This window comes from Tamandua tetradactyla, chromosome 18 (genome assembly GCF_023851605.1).
Source record: "Tamandua tetradactyla isolate mTamTet1 chromosome 18, mTamTet1.pri, whole genome shotgun sequence".
In the NCBI taxonomy this organism is placed as follows: Eukaryota; Metazoa; Chordata; class Mammalia; order Pilosa; family Myrmecophagidae; genus Tamandua; species Tamandua tetradactyla.
Window position 1 is genome coordinate 23,639,122 of NC_135344.1, and position 17,039 is coordinate 23,656,160.

Here is a 17,039-nt window from a genome sequence, read left to right on the forward strand (position 1 = left end):
GAAGAAAACAGAATTCTATGGATATCCATTTAGGACTTCTAAGGCTAAATTTCTGACATTAAATGACAGAAAGCTGAATAAACTCACTCACAATTTGTTCAAAGTTTTAGATACATTATAGGACAAAAATAGTCAACAGGTAGGTCTGTCTGTGACTTCAACTCTAAATGTCCAGAAACTAGTTAACAATCTCAAATCATTTTTAAAAATCAAGCTTTAATTTTAGAACAGTTTAACATTTATAGAATTTTTACAAAGATAGTATAAAGAGTTCCTATATGCCACATACCCAGTTTCTGCTTTTATTAGCATCTTATGTTAGTATGGTACATTTGTCACAATTAATGAACCAATATAGATATATTATTACTAACTAATGTCCATAACTTGTGACAGGTTCTCAGGCTTTTCTTATTTTTGATGACTCTGACAGTACTGAGGATTACTGTTCAGGTATTTTATAGAACATCTCTGGGAATAGTAGGACGCTTTCCTCATGACTCGACGGGAGTAATGTGTTTTGGGGAGGTACAGTGGTTTCAGTATTGTTAATACTGTATCCCACAGGACACACACATTAATCTGTAGCCTTGTAGCTTCAAAAAACAATGGAGTTTATCAATTTTATACCAAAACAGAATACATACTATTGGATAAAACACATGTTAAACAATAAAACTCCTGTCTTAAAACTTTTACAGAAACTATATTTGCATTTCAGTGGCATTTTATCATGGCTGAAGAACAAATAAAATAATCTAAAGAAACATACCTGACAACAAAGCCATCTTTTTTTTAAACAAATTTTATGAATATAAAAACTACATTAACAATAAATTGCATATGATATAATATTCATCAGATGTTTAGCAGAACTTTATTCTTAGTCTTTGATTGATTCGTATAGGCAATATAAAATCAATTAAAGAATGTTACCAGAGAAGGTCTTTTGCCTTTAGTCTCACAGACTACAGTCATTTCCAGTTAAGTCTGCACCTTGTTCTTCTACCCCTTCAGTGAGGATGCTTCATACATTTGTAATATATTTAGAGTTTCTGTCTGTCACCTTCTACATTCCATCCTGACCTAAATGATTTTTAAAATTTTACATACATGTATTCACCACTATAGCTTCGGTACAAAATAGTTTCACTGCCCTAAATGATCCCTTTGGTGTCATCTACTCAATGCCTCCATCTTTATTGAGTATCATTAACAAAATACATAAAATGAAAGAAGACAATGTTCTATATAGTTTAAAAAAAATCACTGTAGGACACTTTTCATAACATGTGTCAAACCACCGACTATAAAATGCTTCTTAACTTTATAAACATTTTTAGAAAGAAAAGTTCGATTTAATTTTTCCATCTAAAAATCTCGACATAGCTTCATAGTTAACTTTCATTTTTAACTTTTACAACACAGTGAAAATTAATAGCATGTTTACTACTGAAAAAAATTATTTGAAGAAGCTTGAAGGCATAGTAATAGCATGACAAAATGCTTATTTACATCATCACCCTGAAGTCCAACAGCAATGCCAGTTTATATTTATTCATATAAGCATCAAACATTAGAAAGTTCTAAAAATCATGCAGTTAAACATGAAGTAAGTAAGAGAAGGAAGGTGTTTGGTTAGAATTTCTTCACATAGCTTCCTCAGGTAGAGTAAAAAGACCACAGAACTGCCAGAGAATTCCTGTTCACAAACATGTATTAGGATGAAAACAATAATTATTGTATTTCAGAGTGATCCTAAAGAGATGTGAAGGATAGGTAACCCAGGAAACAAGACTTCTTACTTTCCCCAAGTAGAGTGCATGGCTATGTAAAAAGAGGCAGAAATTGAAAAAATACTTTGCTGTCCACAAACCTAATGTGACATCACATTAAGGAAGGTTAATTTATGTTTTAAAATATACTAATTACAAATTAAGTACAATGCTTTGGCTAATTACAACAAATCAGAAGTTTACGTTGAAATGGATTCTTAATTCTCTTTACATATAAGGTAAAGGTGAGTTGGTAGATCAATTGTTTTACAGCTTCAAAAAAACAATGGGACTTATCATTTTTATACTCAAACAAAATATTTAATATTTGATAAAACACGTGAATCCAAACAAATATCCATGACAATCTAGCCAACCATCATTTTTACAAACCATAAATGACAAATACTATGCTATTCATAAGACCTTATGTAGGAACTTTCTCAGCAGAAAAATAGAGTAGAAAATCAACAAAGGATGGCTATTTTAATAGGATGTCAATTTAGTAGTATTTGTGGCAATTTACAAAACTTCAGAAATTAAGATATGATTTCCTTCAATCAAAATTTTTTTTAAAGCTAGTATTTTTTCTATCACTGCACTCAGAAAGCTAGACCACTCTACTGATCCCAAGAGTAACCAGCATGCAGGATATTTGGTTTCACAATCAAAAGATTATACTACCTTCAGTGCACTCCACTGCCTCATCTGTTCTTCCTTGTTTCAGAGAAAACAAATTTGAATATATTGTAATTCATGGTCTTAGGAAAGGCAGCCATTAAGCAAGCAAAGACATAAATATAGAGATATGCTGGCAAACCAGTATTTGTATTGCTATCTTCTATTATTAACATTACTATAAATGTATGGTGCTTAAACAGAATAAACTCCCAAATTAAGCAGTTCACAATGGGGACTGTTGATTAACAATCATTCTTTCCTTTGTATGTCTGCATTGTTTATGTTTTTTAAAATGTTAATCTTTTTCCACTAAACCCAGTTTTTTATAGCTAAAGTTTTAAAGTTTAAATTTTTTTTGCCATAAATATAAAAAATAAACTACAAAATTAAAAAATAAAATGATTTAAATAAAACAGCTTTTTTTCTGGTTCTTTTTGCTCTTTGTATGTGAATTTGGATGATGAATTTAGTATGCATTCTAATTTCTATATAAACAATATAACATGATACTTAACACATAAGTGCAACAATAAATAGTACAGGTTAAAAAGGAGTAGGATTTCTATTGCTTAAATGGTTCATTTTTTATAGCTTATATTGTACCCCACTTTTGGAACACTGAGTAATGTTGCTTACCTATGATGATTTCTACCTTTCTGCTATCTTGACTTTCTCGATCATTATATACCCGACACCAGTAGGTTCCCTGATGTTCCAAATCCACATAGGGCACCTATATCAACATCAGAACAACACCTTTTCAATACCAATTTAAATTGGCCTGGATATAAAGTTATTTTGTGTTAAAACAAAAAACAAATCCCTTAACATGCAGAAGGCTTTTGACATTCTTAGATTATTTTTGTTAGTTTAAATATTGATAAGCAAGTGATACAATAATTTCACTAGTAGTGAGTTTGGTGCAGTGCTATTTGACATTTTAGCAAACATAAGAGTTAATAAATATTAAAAATAAGGGACTAGAAATAAAAGTAGTGAAAACATTAAGACACCCCAAAGAATATTAGCTTTAATGTCATATAAACTTAACAGTTCATTTATTTTACGTATTAACACAAAAAATATCCAAAACACAATCTTACCACATACAGCTTCTTTGTCTCATGTGTTAATGGTGACTCATTTTTGAACCACTGGTAGTGAGGAATAGGACTTCCCACAGCAACACACTGTAAAACCAAAGTGCTGCCCAGCATCAGCTTTTGAGAATTTGGCTCAACACAGATCTGCAACTTGGAATCAGAGATGGCATCCAAACTTACTTAAATTAAAAAGAAAAGAAAAGAAAAAGAAATATCAGTGAATATAAATAAAATATCCAGGTTAAAAATAAAAACAATCTTTCCCTTTAATTTTTAAAAATAGATCTGTTCTTAAAAGTTCATCCTTCATTTTTTAGAATCTAGAATAGCATCTCCTAAACTCTGTTTCGGGAAACAGTAGCACTCCTAGAAATATTAAGAGATATATTTATGGATAAAAAGATTTGGTGGACACATTTAGAAAACTTCTGGTTAAACCAGTTAATAGATTTCTTTAGGCAGAACTTCTCAGAAATTTCTGAGAGGTATGTGTCACTACGCATTAGGAATTTAAGAAGGGAAAATGGTTTAAGCCAAATGTATTTAGCTGCAGAATCTTTTTGGTGGGGCAAACGATGTATTAATGTCTTGAGTGATATCCACATTCAACCTAAGACCACTCTACACTCCGCTCGTTGACTGAAACTGGCAATTGAAATAAGGAGCTTCATCACCAGTGGTGAATATGGATGCATTATCTCTAGCATTCCTTCCCATGACATAACTAAGAAAACATTATGTATTAAACACTCATTTATTATTCCAAAGGTTCCCTGATGGTAGAGAGCATGTCAAGTTTATACATTACTGAGTAGCCAGCATAAAACTCTGTGTCTAACACATTGCAGATGATCAATAAATATTTGTTGACTGCATGATAGAAAAATATTCTAAATTACTAAGGACAGTACACAGAATTTCTGAATTTAAAACAACCAATATGGGATGACAAAAAGTTTGGTAATGGATGGTGGTAATGCTAGCACAACATTGTGAACGTAAATAACATCACTGAATTGAATACTTAAAAATGGTTAAAATGTCAAATCTTATATAAAATTTATCACAATTGAAAAAAAAAGCAAACTGGAAAACAATATGCATAGGATGGTCTCAACCAAGATTTAAGATAGAAATACCTTAAATGTTCATAATTTAAATATCTTAAATTATGAAGGACTATTAAATAAATTGTGGTATAATCATACAGTGGATTCTTATGTAGCTGTAATTGTTTAGATTTATATGCAGTGTCACATAAAAGTGTTTACAATGTATTACTACATAAAAGAAACTGCAAAATAATATATACAATGATTCTATTTATAAATACATTAAAATTTATTATATACCCAAAAGTAGTCTGGAAAGATATAAATCAATCTCTTAATTAATCATGATTATTTCTGGAAACTGTGCCCCACCTCCTACACCCTTGGTTGGGCTTCGACATCCTGCTCAGGGCCACTGAGGTTCCTCCCACATCCACGTGGATACCTACCTCGCTTGGCTCCACTTAGTGACTTCAGAACCAAGGAGAAAAGGAAGAGTAAGTCGGTTGAGCGTTTCACAAATTTGTAATGAAAGGGTGTGAACTGGCATGAGGGTGACTAAAGGGTTTCCCAGGACTTTCAGTGTTGGCCCCCCACTGGCATGACTGTTTATATTCTCCAAGGTTCCAGCCACAAAGATTCTGCACCCTCTCACCAACTCTTTCTGAGAAGCCCTCATCCAGAGCTCCCGGAGAGGGGTTCTGGGTGGGCAGAGAAGGATGGCTGAAAAAGACCACCCTCTAAAGTGTAGGTCCATAAGGCCTGGAGAAGGCTAAAAGCAGAGCAGAAGGATGGAGAGAAACCCCTCTAAGGTACTACTAGGATCTCTGCGAATGCAGTACTGCAGGCTGGGCAGATCACCTGAGGCAGACAAGCCAAGGGTGGGATTTCTCAGTGACCCAAAAAGCTGGCAGCCAGGATGTAAAGCAGATGAGCTCTCTATGGTGTGGAACACTGACACTAGGGCTGTAAAGCACAGAGTTCTGTGGAGTCTCCACAATACTCAAAATGCAAGTCCTGCAAAACGGAAGATCCTCTTTCCACCCTCAAATCAGTCAATGATAAACTGAATATTAAAGCCCAGACCCAGCTCAACTACAAATGAGATGAACTCATATCTTTCTCTACTAGCATGACAGAAGAAGTGGGGTGCCCCTTCCTGGCATAAATATTATTTACTTCGGTTTCTATTTTTTTTTTATTGTGAAAAATTAAAAAAATCAATAAATTTCAAAGCACACCACAACAACTAGTTATAGAATAGATTTCACAGTTTGGTATGGGTTATAGCTTCACAATTTCAGGTTTTTCCTTATAGCTGCTGCAAGACACTGGAGACTGAAAGAAATATCAATATAATGATCTAGCAGTCATACTCATTTGTTAAATCCTATCTTCTCTGTAACAACTCCACCTTCTCCTTTGATCTTTCTCCCAGTCTTTAAGGGTATTTGGGCTATGCCCATTGTAACTTTTTCATGTTGGAAAGGGCTTCTATTTTTTTTTTTTTTTGCATTGAATCTTTTTTTTTTTATTAATTAAAGAAAAAAAAGAAATTAACACAACATTTAGAAATCATTCCATTCTACATATGCAATCAGTAATTCTTAACATCATCACATAGATGCATGATCATCATTTCTTAGGACATTTGCATCGATTTAGGAAAAGAACTAGCAAAACAACAGAAAAAGATATAGAATGTTAATATAGAGAAAAAAATAAAAATAATAATAGAAAAAAAAAAGGAAAAAGAAAAAAAAGACAAACAAACAGACAAAAAAAAAAAACAAAAACCTATAGCTCAGATGCAGCTTCATTCAGTGTTTTAACATGATTACTTCACAATTAGGTATTATTGTGCTGTCCATTTTTGAGTTTTTGTATCTAGTCCTGTTGCATAGTCTGTATCCCTTCAGCTCCAATTACCCATTATCTTACCCTGTTTCTAACTCCTGCTGGACTCTGTTACCAATGACATATTCCAAGTTTATTCTCGAATGTCGGTTCACATCAGTGGGACCATACAGTATTTGTCCTTTAGTTTTTGGCTAGACTCACTCAGCATAATGTTCTCTAGGTCCATCCATGTTATTACATGCTTCATAAGTTTATTCTGTCTTAAAGCTGCATAATATTCCATCGTATGTATATACCACAGTTTGTTTAGCCACTCGTCTGTTGATGGACATTTTGGCTGTTTCCATCTCTTTGCAATTGTAAATAACGCTGCTATAAACATTGGTGTGCAAATGTCCGTTTGTGTCTTTGCCCTTAAGTCCTTTGAGTAGATACCTAGCAATGGTATTGCTGGGTCGTATGGCAATTCTATATTCAGCTTTTTGAGGAACCGCCAAACTGCCTTCCACAGTGGTTGCACCATTTGACATTCCCACCAACAGTAGATAAGTGTGCCTCTTTCTCCACATCCTCTCCAGCACTTGTCATTTTCTGTTTTGTTGATAATGGCCATTCTGGTGGGCGTGAGATGATATCTCATTGTGGTTTTGATTTGCATTTCTCTAATGGCCAGGGACACTGAGCATCTCTTCATGTGCCTTTTGGCCATTTGTATTTCCTCTTCTGAGAGGTGTCTGTTAAGTCTTTTTCCCATTTTGTAATTGGGTTGGCTGTCTTTTTGTTGTTGAGTTGAACAATCTCTTTATAAATTCTGGATACTAGACCTTTATCTGATACGTCATTTCCAAATATTGTCTCCCATTGTGTAGGCTGTCTTTCTACTTTCTTGATGAAGTTCTTTGATGCACAAAAGTGTTTAGGGCTTCTATTTTTTTTATACACAATGTCTAGCATACAGTAAAAAATTCTGAGACTAGTGAAGAAGTAAGAAAATGTGTCCTCAAGTCAAGAGAGCAGATAGTTAATGGGAGGACAAGAGATGGTCTAGATTTTGATATTATCATACAGAAACTAAATTGATTAATATGATAAAGGATCTAGTAGAAAAGGTAGACGATCTGCACAGAGGATGGAGAATTTCAGCAGCAAGAGCATACTTCAGAAAATGGAAAATAATATGGAGAAACTAAGTTGAATTAATAGCCTGTATATGTGTGATGGCAGGACAAGGAGCCATGGAGGAAGGTAAGTTTGAAGAGGTCAGCAGGGGCCAGATGGAGAAAGGCTCTTCTATCATGAGTCATCGGCAGCCATCTGCACATGTAAGTCCATAGAGAAAGAGAATCGAAGCAAAAGGGACAAAATGTTAACAACTGGTGACAGTGTATCAGGTAAGGCACAAATGTGAGTTTTACATATGATTTTAAAGGCTCTGAAATATTTAAAAGTAAAAATTTTAAATAAAAGAAAATAAAGGAACCCTCATTCCAGCATGCAATTATTTTATCACTTACTCCGAGAACTTTCTGTTACTTCTGTGACATCACATACATCTAGCTGTGACCACTGGCTGAATTCAAAGGTGAAATTATTATTAACTCGACAGACATAAAAGCCTGCATCTTTTACATGCACTGTGTTAAAAACGAGTTCTGATGAATTTCCATATGGAATCTATGAGAGAATCAATAAGACAGTAAACATGAATGATGCATCAAAACCACATCTTATAAAATGTGCTCTTCAAAATCTTTGATTTCAGCCTAGAGCTTTGGAAAGTCATCTTTTTACTTCCTTCTGAGTTCTAAAATGTTTGTTAGTTAAGAACAGTAACATTTTGAGTTATTTAGTATTAGTGAACTCTTAGAAATCCATGGTCTTTTACAAGACCAGTAACCTGAGTTAGGCTGTTATTCAAATAACTTCCCAAGGCTCAGTAATAGCAAAGAATCTGTTTTGTCATTTAAAACAGTTCAATCATTCATATTTAAAGGACCAACAACTGTAACATTTATGAGTTAAGTAGCCATACAATATGACAAACACCATGATTGCATGCAGAGAACACTAAGTAGATCTAACCACTGATTTCAGTTCTGGCCAAATTAGCTGTTGAGGACATAGGCAATTATTTCACTTAGCGACCCCATTTTCTCACCTGCAAAACTCTATGAGAATAGACTCCTATGAGGATGGACTCCTTATTAAAATATACAACTTCTTTCAAGGTCTATCAGATCCTTTAACAAAATTCCCAAAAACACACTGAGTACAATAATGCTAAATTACTATTATTCTTTCTTCTTATGACAGAGGAATTAAAAGATACTTCAAAAATTACCTCTTTATTCATTTTGAACCATTGATACTGTACAAAAGGATGTCCAGATGCCCGACAAAACAGTTTCACAAACTGTCCAGCCAAGACTGCCTTTGATTCTGGGTTTACAATGATCTTTATTCCTTTAAAAATAAGTAAATAAATAAAGTCACAGAAGAGTGGTTTTCCTTGTTTATACTTCTGAAACCAAATATTTTGGAAATAAGCAGCATATTTATTTTTGTTCTAAATCATCCATTCATATCATCTCACAAACTTAACACGTCCCAAATCACTAATCGTTACCTGAAACCCTTGGTTTTTTACTGTTTTACCTATTAAAAGAAGCTACACGTTAGCAAGGACCTTGTTTGTCTCAGTCATCAGTTTACCCAATGCCTAGAATAATGCTTGGCATGTGGTGTCAAGTGGCAGTTTAACATGTTTTTGTTGAATGAATGAATGAATGTGTATCGTAAAAATCATTCTAGCTGCAATTCACTGACTGCTCCATATGTGCCTGGCCTTTTGAAGACCTCCAAGTTTCAAAACAAGCAGATGATGTAGATATTAACTAGACCTCTTTTATTAAGAAAAAATGAGGTTAAGTAATTTGCAAAAGGTCATCTACATTACCTTAAGTAAATTATTCAAACTCTCTGAGACTTTTTTTTCCCATGTAAAAATGGCAAAAGCAGGATGCAAACCCTAGATTTTCCTGGCCTAAAAACTTCTGCTATCACAATGATTCTTAATGCACTCCCAATACCAATCCCATCTTCTCCACAGCGAATCTCTCTTACTGAAGACTGTGTCAGACAGAGAACAATCTTGCACCAATGATGCTGCTTACAAATTTACTATGGTAAATATTCTCTGGCATTGTACAAAGAGAAAAGAGACAAGAATGATGAAAATTGAAAGGCTTTCTCCCTAGAGGGTCTTACAAAGGAATGAACATAAGAATAAGACTAAATAATTTTTAATGTTCACTCAAACTCACAGTTTATAATCTGTTGTGCACTGACAATTTTGGTAGTCTAGTCTTCAATAAGCAATTAAACATGTATTTATTACTTATTGCTTCAGAGATTGAGAATTAAAAGCAAATTGTGATTTGGGAACTGCCCGTGGTGAGTAGTAAAGAAAAGCAGTCACAATAGCTCCCATAGTTTAACCACACATATTTCCTTCCTCCCACACAGTGCTCTGCCGACAGGAACCACAGCCAACCCTTAACCATGATCACACAGCGCCCACTAGGCAGAAGGTGCTGAACAAAGCTAAGAAAAAAGTGTGGCATAGTGCGTTGTAGACCATGCCAGTGCACACAAATGAAAGTTCTATTTTGAGGGGTGAATACACAGCTTCCTGGAAAACAAAATATAGATGTATATTTTGAGATAACATCTGCAAAGAAGTCAGAGAGGTTATTTGATTTCCCGTGAGACTGGGAGAATTTGACTGGGTATGATGGAACTGAGGATTGTATACACACATACACATGTAGATGAAGAGACACGTGATGTTAAACAATTACCCTGAAAACTCTGATGGAATTACAAAACATCAATTAGGATGATTCTTGACTCAACAAAAGGATTCATTATTATAGACTCTCTTTTATTCTCTTAAAATGTATTTAAATAGTGATGTAATTTACAAACAGCTTTCCCAGGAAAAACTCTTTCAGAGATTAAAGCACATCACAGGCCATAAACAAACAAACAAACAAACACTTTTAACAGCTTCTAAAACTCTTCCTCAAAGTAATTCTGAAATTTCCTAAGCTATCACTCAGAAGCTTCTATGTGCTCTATAGCATCCCAGAATATAGGCCATTCTTCTTCGTCTAACCACATCCCCCCCTGTATCTAACTGGCACTCTGGCCAAATGACAACATCTGGAAATCACATTTTTTAGATAAATGTTTGCTGGTAAAATTTAAAGTGTTCTTTAATAGTGCAATTTTTAAACAGTAAAATTTGAAGTAAAGATATTTTGGAAACTGAAGTATAATAGTCAACAATCTTTTTCTTGCATTAGAGAAAATAAAGTATAAAAAATAAATATTAGAAACACAAGTAGTGTGCTACATAGGGATAAAATAAAAAAGTGATATTAAAAAAGGGGTTGGGGTAGCGAATGGAAAAGATGCTACTGAAGAGAAATTACATGACTATGCTTTAGCCATCTAGCATATACCAGTAGTTAAAAACACCTTTTAGATGAAGACAGAAATTAGGTAGAAACATCACAAAATTTGAGTTGGAAAGAACCATCAGATTCAGCTAATGAAACCCATATACAAAATATTCATTCTCCTAAACACTGTCTAGTCTCTGCTTCATCAATTTCAGGTAAGCATTACTTCCTCTGATAACCATTTCATGATCTAAATGACTTTAGTTGATTATGGAAAACAATCCTATAAATCTACACTTGAATGTTTTCAATAAAAAAATTTAACTGTATTATCTAAATTTATGAACATTTGCCAAGCATATAGATGCCAATATTGGTTGCTTGGGGATCCAACTCTTTGAAGCTTAAATAAAATAAAGGACCACTGGTTCAAAACAATTTCAGCACATTCATTTACTCTCCCCTTCCAATTCCCACTAAGATGACTAAAGGAACAAAAATAGGGAAACAATTTACAAGTGTTGGAAAATGAGGGTGGACACTAGTCACACTAAAAAATGACAAGCAACTTCTCTAATATATAGTTCAGACAAGACCAGACTGAGGAGCAAGTTGGCTAAGGTCAGGCTGCGGAAAAGCCCAAACAGAGGTAAATCAGAAGAAGATAACCTTCTATAGGGCCCCTTCAGAAAGGATATTAGGTGCCAGAGCCCACAGGGAGCAAGAATTTTGAGATGAGTTCACAGTTAGCTTAGATGTCACGTTAAGTCAAGTGAGGGACCAGCTGAAGCTGACTCCTAGTAAAGGTCTCCTTCCAAGACAGACTCTTCACATAGTCACAAAATAGCTGTTGCCTGGACTCATTCATCTTTGTCCCAGGGTTCTCAGCAAAAATCTAAAGGTAGCCAATTTGCTGCCCTATACTGGTGGATTTTTTTTTTAACAGAAAATTTATTAAGAACACATGTAAGAGGACATGCAGGCACTCTCGCAAAGACAGAGGTGAGGGAGGCAAGAGGACCCTACACTGGTGGAATTTAATGGTCACATCTCTTGGTACTGTTGAGGCATTGGAGATATAAAAATTAACAAGGTAACAGAGTGTAAAACAATGAAGGCATTTAGCATTGCTATTTTATCATTTCCATTAGGACTTGTAAAGCAGGGGATGATTTGAGAGTCCAAGTCTCCTGACTCCTAATTCAGGCCCATTTCATTCGTAATAGATTTTTTTTCACCTCCCTAGCATCTGTGTCTCCTTTCCCTTTCTACAAGCCCACTTTAGTTTGGTGATCTGTATGGTTCCCAGAAAGCCAGCTCTACCCAACTGGGTCTAAGTCAGGCTAATAAGCATATTTCATCTCCCTGGCCATAATGACTGGTTCAGGGATAGGCATATGATCAAAATTAGTGAATGAGAGAAGACCTTACAATTTTTGCTGAGAATGCTGGGAGAAAGATGAATGAATCTAGGTAACAGCTATTAGACGTTTTGTGACTATGCAGAGAGTCAATATTGGAAGGACAGTGCCAAGAAAGGAAAACCAAAAACAAAAGCAAATCAGCTCCTTGGAAACAGGGTGGTTTCCTTTCTCTCTGGAAGCCTAACTTACTTCTAGACTTTTCAATTAGAAAAGCCAACATAGTCCCTTTATTACACCTATTTGAGTTGGGTTTCCTAGTGTATCTAATTGAAAGCATACCACTATATCATATGCCCCTTATTTTTTCCAAAACAAGTAAAAAATAAATTCTGAATTGTAGTTCTTCACATTAATTTAGATTATTTATGTTAATTAAAATATGTATCACATGCCCCAATAAATCCCAGAGTGATTTGAACAGTGAGTAAAAAAGTATTTGCAAAGTCCCCTTGGGGGAATGGTGAGAAAGGGGGAAGGTTCAACTTTCCTAAGTGGAGAATTCTTGATATTCTTGAGGGCAGTGGGGACAGCAAAGGCAATAGGTTGAGCCCCCAATCTTGGGTTTGTTCGTGTGAAACTTAACCCCACAAAGGACAGGTCAACCCTACTTAAAATTGGGCCTGGGAGTCACCCCTAGGAGAACCTCTTTTGTTGCTCAGATGTGGCTTCTCTCTCCAGCCAACACAACAAGCAAACTCACCGCCTCTCTCTGGCTACATGGGACATGACTCCCAGGGGCGTGGACCTTCCTGGCAACATGGGACAGAAATCCTAGAATGAGCTGGGACTCAACATCAAAGGACTGAGAAAACCTTCTAGACCAAAAGGGAAGAGCAAAATGAGACAAAATAAACTGTCAATGGCTGAGAGATTACTGAGTCGAGAGGCTATCCTGGAGGTTATTCTTACATATTAAATAGTTATCACTTTGTTAGTCAAGATGTAATGGAGAGATTGGAGGGAACTGCCTGAAAATGTAGAGCTGTGTCCCACTAGCTATGTTTCTTGAAGATGACTATATAATGATCGTTTTCACAATGTGACTGTGTGATTGTGAAAACCTTGTGTCTAATGCTCCTTTTATCTACCTTATCAACAGACGAGTAAAACATACAGAATAAAAATAAATAATAGGGGAACAAATGTTAAAATAAATTTAGCGGATTGAAATGCTAGTGACCAATAAAAGGGAGGGGTAAGGGGTATGGTATGTATGAATTCTTTCCTGTTTTTGTTTCTTTTTCTGAATTGAAGCAAATGTTCTAAGAAATGATCGTGATGATGAATATGCAACTATGTGATGATATTGTGAACTAGTGATTATATATGTAGAAAGGAATGATATGTAAGAATGTTTGCGTTTGTTGTTTTTTTTTTAAATTTAAAAATTAATTTAAAAATGTGAAAAAAAATACATATCACAACAAGCTGGTTATATAATGAAACTACATATATCAAACAACGTAAAATAAGGAGTATCAAGTCCACAGTCCTTCTACACTTATCTGGCCTCTGTTTTGAACGGGACACATTATAGCAAAATGGACCCATAAGAATGTCTGTAGTGCAGATACCGTTAGAGGACTTAGATGACACAATCCTTCCTGCTTGATACCACTGCATTTGACCAACTCTGTCTACAGGTGTAGATGGGAGGAACTGGTTTCCTATTCCTCACCTCTGGTCTAGGATGTAAGAAGCTTCACTCAATATTGGGGTATTCAGGAAAATTTCATATTGTTGAGTCAATTTAAATTTCCAAAGCATCATGTTGGTAAAAAGTTTAATAAATGCCTGTCATAACTACTTATTTCATTAATATACATATAGATATGTATATATTTTTCTGAATTATTTCAATGTAAGTTAGAGAAATCTTACCCCTAAATACATTAACATACATTTTCTTGGAATAAATTGTATTCTTCTATAGAACCATAATACCATTACCTAACATCAAATATGTAGGTCGTATTTTCCAGTTGTACCCCAAACCATCTTCAATAGCAGTTTTTTTGACCCACAATCCAATCAATGTTCATGCATTAATCTAGACAAGTTCCCCCACTTTTTTTTGACTCTGACTTTTTTTAAGAGTTAAATTCTTTATTCTTTAATGCAGTGCATGATTAATTTTTTCATCATATAGCTGTGCATTTATCACAATTTTTTTCTTTTTAGTGAAAAACATCACATATACAAAACAGCAGTAAGTTTCAAAGTACACTGCAACAATTACAGGACAGATTTCAGGGTTTGTTATGGGTTACAATTCTACGATTTTAAGATTTTACTTCTAGCTGCTCCAAGACACTAGAGGCTAAAAGAAATATCAATATAATGATTCAGTAATCATACTCATTTGTTAAACCCTATCTTCTCTATATAACTCCACCATTACCTTTGATCTTTCCATCCCTCTCTTCAGGGGTGCTTGGGCTATGCCCATTCTAGCTTTCTCATGTTGGAAAGGGCGGTTGATAACTTGTGATCCTGAGTTTTAAAAAAAGACTAGGCCAAGTGGTGCAAGGGTAGTTCAGTGGTAGAATCTCACCTGCCATGTGGAACACCTGGGTTTGATTCCCAGCCCATGCATTTCTCCCGCCCAAAAAAATGAACAAGCAAACAATCAACAAGCAAACAAACAAAAATTCAACAAATGGTGCTGCAATAATGGGATACTTACATGGAAAAAGAATGAAATGTGACCCCTGTCATACAGCATACAAAAAATAAAAGACTAGACCAGTAATCTTAAAGAATGCCCCATTGTGCATATAATTAACAGCACCGAGATATAAATTTGAATGTGGTTTAAAGGTGAAATTTTAGGTTGTATATATGTTACTATAATAAAAATTTAAGGAAAAACACAACACAGTGAACCCTAAATTAAACCACGGACCACAATTAATAGTACAACTATAAAAATGTGTTTTTATCAATTGTAACAAATGTTCCACAACAATGCAAGGTATCTGTGCCAGTTTGAATCTGTGGTGGACCCCAGAAAAGCCATGTCCTTTAATCCTCATTCAATATTGCTGGGTGGGAGCATTTTGACTGTTTCCATGGAGATGTGACCCACCAAATTGTGGGTGATAACTTTTGATTAGATGATTTCCATGGAGGTGTGTCTCCAACCACCGAAGGTGGAGTTGCTTACTGGAGTCCTTCAAAAGAGGAAACATTTTGGAGAGAATCCCTTTGGTAGAGTCACAAGAAAGCCAGCAGATGCCACCATGTTCACCATGTACCCTTCTAGCTGAGAGAGAAACATTGAACATCATCGGCCTTCTTGAATCAAGGTATCTTTTCCTGGATGACTCAAATTGGACATTTCTATAGATTTATTTTAACTGAGACATTTTCTAGCCTTAGAACTATAAATTGTAACTTATTAAATTCCCCATTTTAAAAGCCATTCTGTTTCTGGTATATTGCATTTTGGCAACTAGCAAACTAGAACAGTAATAATAATATAGTGGTATATGGGAATCCTGTAGTTTAAGCATGGTTGTTCTGTAATCTATAACTTTTCTGGAAAAGAAAAATAAAGACTAGACTAGTTGTCCTAAATGTTTCACATTCAAGATTTTTCTGATAATTTCCTTATGCTTTCATTTAATTCCTTCCTCTATTCCCTGTATTTCCTATAAATTGACAGTCATATTTGGAAGTGTAGTCAGATTCATGTTAAACTGGTTTATATTTAAGATTTCATTAGAAAACCTGGGGAAAAGATTAGGCTACATTTTCAAAAAACACTTAGCACAATTTGCCTGTGTTTTGTCTCCATGAACTCCTGGAGAATATGCCTAAGGGAGGAACTTACCTGGGGGGCTAAGAAGCTGAAGAACTTCAGTGTGTTCCATAGCTTGGAGGAAGTCACTCAGTTCCATGACCGTACAACCTTTCTCACCCATTAGCTTCAGTAAACATAGGCTTGGACTTCCTTCAGGCTCCAATACCTTAAGAGAACACTGTTCCAAGTCCAGACAACTGAAAATAGATTTAATTCAAATCAACAGCTTTATTCAACACGATACTCCTGCTATATCTATGGTACTACTGTAGGTGCTTGTAGGGAATTAACCTTAATTGTTGACTTGTGAACTATTACATTATGAAAGCTATCCTTTCCAGGTCCTTCAGCTGTTACAGGGGATTCCTCTCTTTTTTTTAACTTTTCTATTGTGTAGTATAACATATATACAAAGCAAAGAAATAAAAAAGCAATAGTTTTCAAAGCACTCTTCAACAAGTGGTTACAGGACAGATCCCAGAGTGTGTCATGGGCTACCATAGGATTCTCTCAGATTTTTCCTTCTAGCTGCTCCAGAATATAGGAGGCAAGAAGGCTTACATATTTCTTTATCATCACAATTGACTTCTTCCCTTCTTTTTTTGTGAAAAATAACATATATACAAAAAAGCAATAAATTACAAAGCACAGCACCACAGTTTTAGTTGTAGAACATATTTCAGAGTTTGACATGGGTTATAATTCCACAATTTTAGGTTTTTACTTCTAGCCGCTCTAAGATGCTGAAGGCTAAAAGAGATTTCAATTTAATGATTTAGCATTCATATTCATTTGTTAAATTCTATCTAACTGCAAAACTCTACCATCAACTTTCATCTTTCCATCCCTCTTTTCATGGGTGTTTGGGCTATG

General features: G+C 34.9%; 1 protein-coding gene across 3 annotated transcripts in view; it reads right to left on the reverse strand.

The window, feature by feature from the left end:
- MALT1 (MALT1 paracaspase) overlaps positions 1-17,039 on the reverse strand; it is a 63,910-nt gene that overhangs the window by 33,366 nt on the left and 13,505 nt on the right. For 2 of the 3 annotated variants that reach the window (XM_077135351.1, XM_077135349.1), the window contains exons 2-7: positions 16,197-16,363; positions 8,813-8,934; positions 7,986-8,145; positions 3,560-3,738; positions 3,093-3,189; positions 2,460-2,492 (exon numbers count right to left, since the gene is read on the reverse strand). In XM_077135351.1, the coding sequence (XP_076991466.1) occupies positions 2,460-2,492; positions 3,093-3,189; positions 3,560-3,738; positions 7,986-8,145; positions 8,813-8,934; positions 16,197-16,363 (758 nt within the window). The remainder of the gene's footprint in view (positions 1-2,459; positions 2,493-3,092; positions 3,190-3,559; positions 3,739-7,985; positions 8,146-8,812; positions 8,935-16,196; positions 16,364-17,039) is intronic. The other variant, XM_077135350.1, reaches the window with a different exon arrangement.